Raw genomic sequence first — 14,305 nt, 5'->3', positions numbered from 1 at the left:
CCCCATGCATAACAGGAGTTACAGGCTTCGGTGGCGATTCAAAGAATGGCAATTCTCCACGGAAAATACTGCCGATTGCAACAATCCTATCCGGCAAAGCTAATAGGTTCCAAGGATGGCGTTGTAGATTTCAGGCTAGCAGGGGAACAGATGCGTGTGTGTGTGTCTGCTGACTGTGTGAGCGTGTGCTGCTATGAATGTGTGTGTGCTTTGTGAATGTGTGCTGACTGAACAACTGTGTGAGTGTGTGCGACTCAGCCTAAAATGAATACCTGGTGCGGTGTGTAAACATCACCAGTTGGGAGTGGTGCTGGCCACCCACCCCCTCGTGTGCCGTGCCGGCCTTCATAAGTGCTCGCTAACAGCACTTGCCCTAACAGTCTGTAAAGACTACATGGGGGACATTTGGCTCTCTGTGTGAATGCATGTGCTGTGAATGTGTATGTATGTGTATGTGCAGACTGCGAATGTGTGTGCTCTGACTCTATGAATGTGTCTCCTGTGTGTGTTGACTGTACGTGTGTGAATGTATGTTTGCTGTGGCTGTGCATTGACCGGATGTGTGTGTGTGTTGACCGCATGTGTTCGATTTGTATATGCATTGACGGTACGTGTGCATATCTGTGCTGACCCGATATAGCGTTGGTGTCTCTTAGCCACATCTGAACACCTAGTTGGGGGGGGGGGGGGGTAGGGGGTGCCTGGACACCCACTACACCCATGGCGGCGAGAATTACCCAGGAAACTAGGGAACTACACAAATTTCTCACCCTCTCAACCCACTCGGTACGCAGCGCTCAAGCCTTGTAAAACGCAGAGATCGTTCCACGGCAACTGCGACACTTTCCCCACACGTCACGCCAAAACCTCCTTGCAAACCGACCCCACCCACCCGCCCTCCTCCTCCTGCTGCTGCTGCTGCTGCTGCTGCTGCCACCGCTACTGGTCAGTCCGGGTGACCCGCGTTTGACCCTTGCCCCCAGAGGGGCGCGCGAATCTGGCGCCGTGAACCTTGGAGCTGTAGACGTCCGGCAGGAGCGCAGCGAGCGCCTGGTCCAGCAGCACACCGGTGAGGCCCCACACTCTGTGACTGCCCCAGGCCGACGCCGCCGAAGCCGCCGACCCAGCCGACGACGTCGGCGCAGCGGAGGCAGCGTGGGGCGAGTGGCCCGTGCTGAAGAGCGGCAGCGTGTACGCGTAGCGGCCGCCGCGAGCGCGGAACCGCGTGTAGCCCTGGTGCGCGGGGTCGCACAGGTGGCGCAGAGAGACGAGGAACGCCTCCTCTACCTGCGAGGAGCAGGGCAGTAAGGGTGGAGGAGGGCGTGTGTGGTCGTTATCGTCGTCGTCGTCGTCACGATGAACACTGCCGTCGCTATCTTTTTGTTATTATCACTGCCATCTCCATCATCATCATCATCACCACCGTCGTCCCCATTGGGACCATCGCCATCATTAAAGTCGTCACAATCAGCAGCGAGGGGGGAAATTTAGCAGGGCCCCCCCCCTACATTTCATTCCTTGCAGCGGGGTCCATGCCAACCAAGCTACACCACCACCCCTATCCACTCTTAATTTTAAGTTAATTTATTTTTGTCAAGCGCCTTAGGATGCGATTGCATTTAGACACCAATTCAGAGAGTTCCCATTCTATCCCTCCGCGTGTGGAAAGAATAGGGCAAGGCCCGGACAAACGGGGGGGGAGAGAGAGAGAGAGCACTTCAATCCCACACTTGACAGACTCTGGTCATGCCTCGACAACACGCCTTGGGTTCTCCTCCTGGGGAAGGGGGTGGGGCAGGGGGGGGCGGTTAGAATTCACGTCGACACACCGAGCCAGATCCTACGGGAGCCTGGGTTCAAGATCCGGGTCACCACTTGGAGTAATTGGGTACCTTGTGCGTAGGAGGTCCCTTGCACTTTGTGGACGGGACCGACGTTTGTTAAAGTAGAGGCCAGGAAATCTCCAGAATGTCTACAAAGCAAACGTCGAACTGTCCAGGAATATTGGGGACCGTTTTTTTTTTTTGCGGTAACCATTTCGTAACACAGCCTCGTCAAAAAACAACTATTACACGCAAAACAAAAATGTAACCGTTATTGTTTCCCGTGATTTTGCAATTTGTGATTGAGCGAAGAGGTGGCGTGGTTGTTATTGGATAGATCGTGGCGGATGACAGAACCCTGTACTGTCTCATTGTTCAGCGTCTTCGGCGTGGGTTAGGCGGTTGCCTCACCTCGTCTGGGTTGGGATTCAATGCGTCCGGGTCAACTTCTCCCAGGTCCGCGAGCACCGGCCACACCAGCATTTTGCCCGTCTAATGAACCACGCACACCAAAGCACAGCGGCGCAAGCAAACTGGAATCGTCAACGACAACGACGACAGCAACAGCCGCTATTCGGCACTAAGTGGCAGTGACGTCACTACAGCGCTTGTGCCAGCGTAGATGTGGAAGGCTCGCTGCTGTCAGGTCACGGAACAGACCCAGGTGCTATGGGTTGACTGACAGGGATAGCTGGCAGATGCACCACCTGTGCTCCCCACTGTATGAATCACACATGCAACAACAACCGCCATTCGCCACTAAGTGGCTGTGACGTCACCACGGCGCTTGTGCCAGGCTATGTGCACGTTGAGGTCACGTGAAGTGTCGAACGCCCGCTGGCAGGAGGTCACGGGGCAGACCCAGGTGCCACACACTCATACTCACACACACGCACTCACACACACACGCACTCGCACACATGAACGCACACACGAATGCACACATGCACTCTCACACACACACACACAGCACCGCAAGTTTAATTGGCGGCCCCCCAAGCCCCGATGGGGAGCGGTGGTGAAGTGACAGCACACTGCGCTATGAACCTGGCGACCTGATCTTGATTCCCACTCATAGGCAACAAATATCTGAAACAGTTATATCGACTCAGCCTCAAATGACTTGGTGCATTGTGTAAACATCGCTGCTGGAGAGACAAAGGCGGCCGGGCGTGGTGCTGACCACCCACTCCCTCGTGTGCCGTGCCGGCCTTCGTGGGTGCGACTCGCTTAACAGCACTTGTCCCCAGACGAGCTTTGTGCGTTCGTGGCGTGTGTGTGTCGTACCACGTCTGGGACGGGGGTCAGAAGCCCCCACACGGAGTCAACGCTCACGTCCACCCCCAGCTCCTCCCGCGCCTCCCTCAACGCCGTCGCCACCGCATCCCGGTCCCCCTCTTCCTGTTTGCCGCCGGGGAAACTGGAAGATAACAAAAAAGACAAATATACCCGATGTAGCCACGCGGATGTAGAAAAATATTTTTTTTACGCGGGGAGATAAACGTGGGAAGATGCTGTCCGCATATTGCGGGTGCCACGGTGGCGAGATGTTACCTACCTCGCCTGGTATACAGGTCGTGGGTTTGATCCTGACCCTGACGCTTGTTTATTTGGAATTTGCGTGTCTCTCCCCGTGGTCACGTGGATTTTTCTCCGGGTCCTCCGGTTTTTCCCTCCACATTTATAATTAACATGCTTTAAGGGTATTTATTTGGCCGACATCATTTGTGGCCAGATCGCTTCAAAAAAAGAGCTATATAGCTCAGTGGGCCTTACCTGGTTAAAATAAAAATAGCAGCAGTACAGTATTTATCAGCGTTAGTGCGCCACCTAGTGGAGAGTAGTGGAATATTCATCAAATCTCTGTGGAATCTCTCTCTTCTGAAGAGCCATTGCCTGACGTTTTCTTTTAGGGCTGCTGCCAGTGCTGTATTACAGAAAAAAATTATCTGCTTATTTATTTTATTATTTATATTCTCCACAAGTACGCTCATGATTATTTTTGAGCCGTGTATTATGTCATTTTGCGTCGAACTAGGAGCCATATCGTTAAGAGACAGGTGGGTCTGCCTATAATATTGGTAGTTCATCAGCATTGATTCAAGCAAGCCTGACTGCTGATGAGACACTGTATGTCGAAACCAGTCCAGAGTTTGTCTTGAATGAATGCCGCTGAGATTATGTTTGAGAGGCAGACACGTGCAGGTTAGGTGTCTGTTTATTTATCTTTGTTCAACAGGGTTAGGTCACCATCTCGTGGCGATTGTTGGAATCAACACTAGCATCGCAAAGCCTGACTGTTGAGAAACTGAACATCAAAATCTGTCCGGACTTTTGCACTGAGCCCTGTGGCTAGCCTGTAATCCAGCACTGCGGAGGCGAGGGTTGGTTGATCACACGAATATTGGCATTGACTTGTCCCACGCCTCTGAATCAAAGGAAGCTGCGTGCATTACGAACTTGTAACTTTTTTAACCCGTGTGCTGCCAAAAATATGTGCGCCCTCCCAGAAGGCCGTATGTCCTGTAGGATGTGTAAATGCGTATTAGATCTTTTATTAATTCCTTGGTTCATCCGGTGCGTCTCAAGGCGCATTGGTGCGGTGACGGGCGCACACAGGGAGGCCAAGTCCTTCTCCTCCGTCTCCTCCTCACCAGACGTCCCCGCTATGCCGGCCGGGCATGGTGCGTGACCGCAGCGTGAGCAGCACGCTGGGCTCCCCGGCGTGCCGGCACAGTGACACCAGCACTGCGGCGTCGACACGGTTCCCCTGGGCCGGAGTCCACGTGGGGATGAGCGGCGGCGGCTGCTGCTGCTGCTGCTGCTGCCGCGAGGTCCCACGGTCCCTCCGGGCCAGCTCCCGTCGGCACCGCTCGCGGTTCGGCACGTCGAGGCACGATGCCACGAGGAGTTCCGCATCCTCCCGCGACAATGCCGTCCGTGCGGGACACCACGAGAAGGGGGGGCGGTGCCACGGCCCTGACGAAGGGGTGGAGCGGGGCGACGACGATTTGGAGGACGAGGGAACAATCTGCCCCGCAGGAAGTGGCGTGGCAAAGACGGTGCCGCTTAGGCAAGGCCGCAGGGTGCGCCCCAGGGCCGCAAGCCGCATCAACATCTCCCTGCGTTGCTCTGTCGCTCCGCTTCTGAGGGTTTGCTGCTTAATTCCAGAATCCCTCTTGCGAAGGTGGCAGCGTTCAGGTGCCCGTGATTCGGTTCTAGCAATGAAATAAAAAAACGCATTAAAAATACTTTGTGTTTATAAGGCATCCCTTAAACAATGCACATCAGAGTTGATTTGAAGCTTTCGCGACTGCAGGAATCCATACTCTTTGGTTCTTCCTACCTACGCGACTTTACCGAAAGAAGCAAAGAGTACACATCAAGAGTGGTATGCATATAAAGGGGGAAGGGATGAGTGCGAATCAACCAGGGAGAGAAAGACTAAATAGACCAGAGAGAGAAGGCCTTTTCAAACAGGTGGTGGGGTCTTAAGTATGGTCAAATAACACCCCCACAGCACATTGGGAAGCCCTCATACAGCAGTGGATTGACAAAAGGTCTGTACCAAGATCCCCGTTATAGCCTTAACAAACCGCTGATTCAAGTGCTGTTAACGAGCACCTATGAAGGCCAGCACGTCACACGAGAGGGGTGGGTGGCAGGCACCACGCACACCGCCTTTGTCACCAAAGTGGAGATGTTTACACACCACACTCTGTACTTATTTGAGACTTGAGTCGAACTAGGACAGGGAGGCACAGGACCGGTTGAGATATTCGTCACTGATATTGGGCGTGAGCGGGAATCGTACTCGGGTCGCCAGGTTCATATCAAAAGCGGTCATTCGCCACCAAGTGGCGGTGACATCTCGACGTCGCTTGTGCCAGGCCAGGTGCAACTCCGAGCCCACGCGGAATCGGAATCGCTACTGAGACTGGAGGAATCCGAGAGGCTACGAAGCTCTTTGCCCACACATGTCCAGTAAGTCACAGATGCCCAGTATGCGACAGGAGAGGTCACGGGACAGACCCAGGTTCCCGTTCGTTGACTTGAGGTGACTGGCGATTTGCACCACGTGTAACGCATGCACACGGGCGGCAGCAGCAGCAGCAGCCACATCTCGTTATGACATCGGGTGGCACGTGAGTGACATCGCCGACCTTTGACCGACATCACCCCCAAGCCACCCAAGCCAACCTTCACACACTTGTGCCGCTCCCAAGGTGCACGGCCGGGACCCTTGCTCCTAATAATCTGCGTCTTATCTCTGCGCGTGTCTTGGCTGTCCGTCCGCACGTGTGTGTGTTTGTCCATGTGTCTTTTATCTCGGTGTCTTGTTGTACACTATGTTAATTTCTGTCTCTCTCATGTTGTATCTGTGTCTCGGTGTATCTATCAGTAGTGTGCCACTCTCTGTTCATGGACTGTATTCTGTTTCTCTATCTCTACCTCTCCGTGTCTATCTTTTTATGTGTCTCTGTGCGTCTCTGTCTCTTACGGTCTCTCTAATACGTTTCTCTGTGGCTATTTCTCTCTTTGTCTCTGTGTGTATGCCTGCCTATTTTTGTGTAGACCCGTCTCTATTTCTCTTCGTGTACTATATATCTCTTTAGCTCTATCATGTCTCTCTGGGCCTGTCTCTCTCTCCCTCTCTCTGTCTTCCTCTGCATCTGTGTATGTCTCTGTCTCCGTGTGTGTCTCTCAAGTGTCTGTATATATCTCACCTCGTCTCCCATGTATGCCTCTTCGCAGACTTCGAAGAGAGCGTTTCACACTCGGTCGTCCTGCCAAAGATAAACAACAACAGCTGTCTGGCTGACAGCAGAGCACGTGCGTCCACATCGGAGGTTTCTCCTCCACATCTCAGGATCTTTCGAGTCGAAGGCACGTTATGATTTAGAACACGCCTGATTTTTGGCAGTGGGTGGTGGGTCAGGGCCCGATTAATCCATACTCTGCTGCACGTTCCGTCGTTTTCATGCAGGGGGGCGCTGTAAAGCTACGCGCACCCCCTGCATGAACGACGGAGTGGCAGGGACAGGCGATCGATCACGTTGGAATCGATCTTCAGACGGCGGTCTTCTCGCACTGCCAACAGCTCCACACGTCGCCTCATCTCCATCCCGCAATCCCCCGAACGGGTGAAAGTCCCGCATCGAACCGAGCCCCCCATCGAACCGAGCCCCCCAGCAAGGCCATCGTCTACTTAACGACGAGAGAAAATTCACACGAAATGTCGTTTTCAATGAAGTCTTCCAGATGTAAAATGATATAAGCTTTTTTTAACGATGAAATAAAATGATCTGATTCAAAACAATACAATTCAAAGATGTTTCGTTTTAAAACGTCCGAGATTTCCCTCTCTTCGACACCCTAACAACCTTCCACCTGGAAGACGAACAATATTACTTACGTGACTTTACCGAAAGAACCAAATAGTATGAATTCCTGCAGTCACGAAAGCTTCAAATATAAACAAATATCCCACCATCACCACCACCACCGTATAGACTTTAACAGACTGTTGGGACCGAGAACAGCACCTATGAAGGTGGTGTGGGTGACCAGCACCACGCCCGGCCGCCTTTGTCTCCCCCAGTGGCGATGTTTACTACACACCGCTACAACAGGTACTCGTTTGAGGCCGAGTCTACCTAGGGGGGAAGCCCAGGACCGGCACCCGGTGTTGGCCGCTACCCCCCCACCACCTCACACACACAAACACACGCGCGTGTGTCTGTGTAGGCTATCCCGGCTAAAGGATGACTCCCAAACGAGACAAAACCTCCACCACCACCGTCTCTGCACCCAGTGTCACCCTGCCCACCTCTTACAGTACTCTACTACTGTATGTGGAGTACAGTGCTATCAACTGTAGCGCACACCCACGTGGCGACCGCCAGGGGGCGCAATAGCTGCGCTTGGTTTACTCATTGCACGTCTGGCACGTTCGCCAGCTCGAACAGAGCCTCACTCTGCTGCTGCTGCTGATGAGACACTGAATGTCGAAACCGGCCCTTTGCCTATAAGCATCTGGGCAGTTCAATCTGGGCAGTTCAACAGAATTCGGTCAAGCAAAGCCCGTCTCTGCTGCCGATGAGACACTGAATGTCGAAGCCGGTCCTTTGCCTATAAACATCTGGGCAATTCGCCAGCATTTGTTAGAGCAAAGCCTGACTGCTGATGAGACACTGAATGTCCAAACCGGTCCTTTGCCTATAAACATCTGGGCAACTCGCCAGCATTTGTTAGAGCAAAGCCCGACTGCTGATGAGACACTGAATGTTGAAACTGGCGCAGAATTCATCCAGCAGTGGAATGAGCATGGCTGACGATGAGTAATACACCACCCAGGAAAATGCATTGTATATCATCATAAGGCATTGTGAGATTTTGATTTAAAGCTTTCGTGACTGCAGTAATTCATATTCTTAGCTCTTTCGGTAAAGTCAACGTGACTTTACCGAAAGAGCTAAGAATATGCATTGTGAGATGTCAATTGTTTCTTGCTGTGGTTGTCCCACCTGATGACGGGCGCTTGTGTTGCGCCAGAAACGTCGTGATTTAATTTATTTTATACCTACGTGACTTTACCGAAAGACCCAAAGAATATGAATTCCTGCAGTCACGAAAGCTTTAAGTCAAGATTGTGAGATGGCCTTTTTAACCGCGTGACATGTCCCGTTGTTTCTCGTACCTCGGTGAACATGGCACGTTGGGCCAACGTTGGTCCAAGGCTTTACAGAACTGATCGAGTGAGCCACGGGGAGACAGAAGACACAGACATTGACAAAAGGCTCGCCAAGAGACACGAAGAGACAAAAGACACCAAGAGAGACACAGGGAGATGATGCATCGATATACAAGAGGTGGCAGATATAGAACACGGCACAGAGACACAGATCGTGAGACATACAGGGAGACATCGACACAAATCACACGGGCACATACACAGAGAGACAGAAGGCACAAACACAGGAAACGCTGAGAAAATGTGCGGAGACATGGAGACATACACGGAGACATACACGGAGACATACATACACGGAGACATACACGGAGACATACATACACGGAGACACTTGCCAAACTCGCATCAATACGAGGCTGCTGTGCACTGCAATTACATTTCTCCCCCAATTTTAAAAGCGGGCCCAAGTGTCAGAAACTTGAGCGAGGGGGGTCAGCACCTGCTGAGTGTGTAAGGTCCCACACCACCACCGCTGACACGAAACGAGTAAGTGACACTGGTGACACTGATTTCCAAAGTTTTATTGCAAAATAAATACACTATGGTACAATCACACTCCACTATGTACAAACGCTCCTCCACAGCTCCCGCTGAACAAGGCACCATATGACTCGCAACCCACGACATATCCTCCTGCCATCCCTCCCTCCTCCTTCAGACAAGCAGAGCCACAGCCAAACTGACCAGTCAGACAACTAACTAGACCACCATCCAGCCAGTCAGACAGCCAACCTGACAGCCAATCAGACAGACAGATAATCAGACAGACAGACAGCCAGTCAGACAGCCAACCTGACAGCCAATCAGACAGACAGCCAACCTGACAGCCAACCAGACAGACAGCCAGTCAGACTGCCAACCTGACAGCCAATCAGACAGACAGATCAGACAGACAGCCAATCAGACAGAGAGACAGCCAGTCAGAGAGCCAACCTGACAGCCAATCAGACAGACAGCCAGTCAGACAACCAACCTGACATCCAATCAGACAGACAGCCAATCAGACAGACAGACAGACAGTCAGACAGCCAACCTGACAGCCAATCAGACAGACAGCTAGTCAGACAGACAGCCAGTCAGACAACCAATCGGACATTCAGCCTGGCCAGCACATGGCCAATATGACAACCAGACGGCAAACCTGGCAATCAGATTGGCAAGCTGAAAACCACATGTATCCAGACAGTCAGTCAGTCAAGCCTAAAAACCACAGCCAACTTGACAACTAAGCATCCAATGAAACAACCAGGCACAACACAACCAGGCAGCCAATATTACAGACAGCCAACTTGACAGGCAGCCAAACAGGCAATCTGACAATCAGATATTCAATCTGACAGGCCAACGTCCAATTTGACAGCTATACATATAAAATTTCAATCTGACAGGCAGCAAAAAAATCTGATACAATGCCAGACAACCAACAACATGTGACGGTCATACCCACCAGACCAACCAAACCAACACAATCACACTCGACAGTCAGACATCGCGACGGACAGACAGGCAAACTCTGCAGCGGAACTCGCGTAACGTGGCAACATAACCTTAATCCATTTACCCGTGCGCAGAACGATCCCCGTGCTCGTAGCAAGACAACCAAAGCTTCCAAAATAGACTTTGTTAATATATACTGTGTGTGTGTATATATACATTCTCTATAGAAGTCTGTGTACAATATTTCTTTTTTTTGTCTTCTCCCCGTCGTCGCCTTCTCGGCGCGTTTAGAAGAGCACGTTTCTCTCCTTTCCTTTCTCCCTCGCCACCGCCACCACCACCACCGTGCAACTCTTTCGCTGTCGTACAATTCGTTTCTAAGCCGCACATTCGACCGACGCACAACTGCCCCAGGCGACCGACAAAACCTATCCCCACCCACACACACACATCCCCCCCCAGTGCAATATTTGTGCGTGGTGTCATTTCCAGGAAGATGTTCACAAGCCGAGCCCGCCGCACGGAGGGCAACAACCCCGTTGCAACGCGCGCAGCGGCTCGCGCTCCGGTTAAATTCGCGCGCGGCTTCACGGTAATTTCCCCCCCATTTTCCCACGCACGCCTGCGTCTCAAATCTCCCGGGCGAGTCAAGACACGCGAAAATGGACTGCGCTACGTCGTGTGTGTGAAGAGTGCATTTTTACCTTTTGGTGTTTAAAAAAAAAAACACAATATATCTTTTTTTTAATATATATTGACCAAAACTTTTAAAAAGTTACCGTTTAGTTATTTCGGTAAAGTCACGTAGAAAAAAAGGATAATAGAACACGAGGTTTCGATTGCAACACGAGCAATCGTCATCAGGTGAGAACTGAATGTCAATTCAAACTGGGAGACATATATACAGAGACACACACACGGAGAGAGACACATTCACTCTCTCCGTGTCTGTCTCTCTCCGAGCTTGAATTTACATACAGTTCTCACCTGATGACGTTTGCTTGTGTTGCAATCGAAACGTCGTGTTCTATTGATTTTATTTTTTTCTTTCTACGTGACTTTACCGAGAGAACCAAAGAGTGATTCCTGCAGTCACGAAAGCTTCAAATCAAGATTGAAGTTCTCGTTTAAATTATTCCAAAGCACATTTCTTACGCAAAAGCATCGTCTTTCCTCCTGCATTTCTTCGAAGTAGAAAAGGAGATTATTCTTGCCGTTTTAGCAATTACGATAAAAGTGTATTTTTTATTTTCATATAAAGTTTCATTACACAAATTGGACTGTTGGGTTTCTCAGTGACAAGTGTCACATTTACAAAGAGCTCAATGGGGCCTTAAACCGATATAAACCGACTGACAAATGTTTATTAAAGGCTGTAGAACAAATTGGACCAAGGTTCAAGTTTATAGTCATCTCAGCAGATGCCACAAAGTTTCCCCGATTGCTCGAGGCGTGGAGGAGCGAATCTATGACCGCCGTGGGGCTCGAAACAGCTGTAGCAGTGCAACACGAACGCCGGTATTCAGATGTTTTTTTTAAATCTTAGCGGTGTGAATATTTTACTTCCCGGGGATTTGACGAGTTGTCGAGATTTAGGGGCTACGATTCAGATTTAGAAGAAATTATCGGGGTGTTGAATTTTGCTAATTTCCCCCAAAATACTAAAATGTGATATTGATGCTTCACTTGCAAAGGGTTCACACCATGCCTGCGACCACTAGAGGCGCTACAATTTAACGTACATCGTGAAAAAAAAAGAATGAATCTATCCTTGAATCAAATTGTGACACTGTACCACGGCAATGTATCACATGTCTACGGGGTAAAAAATAGCTCCAGCCCAAAAGCGATCTTTCAATTTTCTTGTCCAATATTAAACGACTTTATACGCAAGAGGCGAATTTTTACAAGGCCGAGTAGGTTTTTAGTTTCCTTGCTAAACCAACAGATGTTAGTTGACGGAGCCACTGTTATTCCATAGGGGGGGGGGGGTCTCTTGCTCTCCGAGGGTGGTAGCTGTGCACGTGGCCTGTAATCCAGCAACGTGGAGGGCGCGGGATGGCGGATCACCGCACATTGTAAAACTCGCTTCATGTGTGTGTTCGTCGAGGTGTCAATAACCCTGGCCCCGCCAAGAGAAGACAGTACAGCAAGTTGACCAATCGCCATCCGTTTCCATCTGTACCCAGATAACGTTTCCCCCTCGCACGTGTGGGTTTTATGCGAGTTTCTCCCGCACTCACTCATGGCTGACATCTTCATATATAGAGGGCCACAGAAGCTTGGGCAACTGTTGGTAGTGCCGGCTCATCGCCACGCTGCTGCTGCTGCCCATCTCGCTCGTCTGCGATTCCTCCTCGCCCGTCCGAGTCGTTCCCTCTCTCGTCGAGAGTGAGCGAATCCTGTGCGGTGGCGGCGCGTTACAACTGTATGTATGATTGTAAACGCGCAGACAGCTTTTGTGAATGGAAAAGCCACCCTGGATTGACATATCGGGAGATGTCCAACCCACCTAAACTCAGTGGCTCTCGAGGGGAAGGCATTGCCGTCGAGGGAAGCCACCAATGGCAGAGGTCTCACCCAATGCACTCGTGCTACAACCTGGACTTAAAAGATCGAGTAATTTTTTTGGTTTTCCTGCAAACAGAAACCGCCAAACTACGAAGATTTCCGGGGCCTAACGCAAGCGGAGGGCCGTTTAAGCGCAGGCTGAGAAGACTCCACCGCCACGGTCATTAACAATGCCGAATAGATCGTAGCGAGCTACCAAAATAAGTAAATATATCGACCTCCTCTCTGTATCTCTGCATTAAACTTTAAGTCTATTCGGCTTTTGTGAATTAGGCCACTGGGAAGACGCCAATTCGATTGACTAGATTGTTTTTATTGACTCATTTTTGGTCGATAACAGAGCCCCCCCCCCCCTCTACGCCACGCCGTGTGACGAGACTGATGATGACGTCACAACGCCCTTCCCATCACCTGCCGTCCAGCGGCACACGTGGGAGAGTTGAGACCTGTTCTTTTCCATGAATCGACTCGACGAACTGACAAACGGTTGGGTAATCGATTCCTTGGACAATCGGAGAGCTCGGTCTGGAAGGCCAACTGAGTTTTGAGTTTTCTCCGGAATAAGTCAACACATTCGTCAATAACCCCACTGTGGCCTTTAAAAGATATATAATAAGCGACATTTCGGGCATTGGCACTTCGTAGAACGTAAATCGAGAGGCCGGAGAGACAGAGTGGACAATAAGGTTTGGGGAGTTTACACTATGGGGCGCGATGAGAACGTTCATTGTTGAATGGTTTGTCGGACTCAAATAGCTACCGTGGGTGTAACTATTCATATGGCAATTTAAAACTGTTCATCAGGGAACATTTAAAAACATTTAATCAGGCCCCATGGTGGATCGGTTGTTGTCCTTCCCCCGCACCTCGAAATAGCGCAGTTGGCTACGTACGGTGCGAAAGAAGTTTAGCATACATAGTGCAATCTCCAACTCGATCTCTCTCAGGCCTCTCGAATTACATGCTAGTAAGGGCCATTATCCGAAAGGTTGTCAATTATATATTACTTTCTTTTAAGGCCACAGTGTTATTGGTTAATATGCCGAGTTGTTTTTTGTGTGCGTGTTCACCACTACCAACATAGCATCAGCAGCATCGCAAAATAATTTATACACGAATGGAATTGGTCAAACATTTTTCCCCGATGATGCAGGACCCCCCCCCGCCCCGAATCAGTTGTGAGACTAGACTGGATTTGCCTGGGTAAACAACCGGCATCTATTATTATATTTCTATGCTCAAAGAGGGATTTTGGTCGGCCTAGTGAATCTGTCCCAACCCCAAACTACTAACTACCCACCACCCACCACTACCACTGCTGTGCCCCCCCCACTACCCCCCCCGACTTCCACAACCCCCACCACTACCCAGACCATCCCCCCCCAGCCTGTGTCTGGGGGGGGGGATGGGGCAGGGCAACACAAAAACACAGAGAGAGGCGAGGCCTAAAAGGAAAGGCACAGAGCCGAAAGGAGGCAGGGGGAGCCTCCATGGAAAGGGGTGGGGCTTAAGCAGTAAGGGCGGGGCATTAGGAAGGGGGCAGGGTATGACAAGAAAGAGGTAGGGCATAACGGTGACGGGGGCGGGGCATAATGAGGAAGAGGGTGGGGCACAATGAGGAAGAGGGCGGGGCATAACGAGGAAGGGGCGGCGGCCACAGAGATTGAACGACCTTTGTTGATTTAGGTAATCTTTCTTCATTCGTATTGGCGTTTGAACA

At 50.9% G+C, this 14,305-nt stretch overlaps 1 protein-coding gene across 4 annotated transcripts; it reads right to left on the bottom strand.

Moving 5' to 3' along the window:
• Positions 1-904: 904 nt before the first annotated feature.
• On the bottom strand, positions 905-13,903 carry LOC116950502 (mitochondrial coenzyme A diphosphatase NUDT8). 4 transcript variants are annotated; one of them, XM_076072900.1, is made up of 6 exons: positions 7,654-13,903; positions 6,551-6,610; positions 4,478-5,041; positions 3,111-3,243; positions 2,235-2,315; positions 905-1,287 (listed from the first exon to the last, which is right to left on the bottom strand). In XM_076072900.1, the coding sequence occupies exons 3-6, from the start codon at positions 4,939-4,941 to the stop codon at positions 940-942; spliced, it is 1,026 nt and encodes a 341-aa protein (XP_075929015.1). In that variant the 5' UTR covers positions 4,942-5,041; positions 6,551-6,610; positions 7,654-13,903; the 3' UTR covers positions 905-939. The 4 variants fall into 4 exon arrangements, with proteins under 4 accessions (XP_075929015.1, XP_075929013.1, XP_032824216.1 ...); XM_076072898.1 differs by lacking the exon at positions 7,654-13,903 and adding an exon at positions 7,240-7,647; XM_032968325.2 differs by lacking the exon at positions 7,654-13,903 and adding an exon at positions 7,370-7,647.
• Positions 13,904-14,305: the final 402 nt, after the last annotated feature.

The sequence above is a fragment of the Petromyzon marinus genome, chromosome 39 (genome assembly GCF_048934315.1).
Source record: "Petromyzon marinus isolate PM22_M1 ecotype Great Lakes invasive population chromosome 39, UKy_Petmar_22M1.pri1.0, whole genome shotgun sequence".
NCBI lineage: Eukaryota > Metazoa > Chordata > Hyperoartia > Petromyzontiformes > Petromyzontidae > Petromyzon > Petromyzon marinus.
Note: the sequence above shows the minus strand (reverse complement) of the source record. Positions and strands in the feature narration are given on the sequence as shown.

Coding starts and splice junctions, on each gene's coding strand:
- LOC116950502 (XM_076072900.1), bottom strand. CDS start 4,941: ATGTTGATGCGGCTTGCGGCCCTGGGGCGCACCCTGCGGCCTTGCCTA. Junction 2,316..3,110: donor TGACCCCCGTCCCAGACGTG/GTACGACACACA, acceptor GTGGTTCATTAG/ACGGGCAAAATGCTGGTGTG. Junction 1,288..2,234: donor TGAATCCCAACCCAGACGAG/GTGAGGCAACCG, acceptor TGCTCCTCGCAG/GTAGAGGAGGCGTTCCTCGT.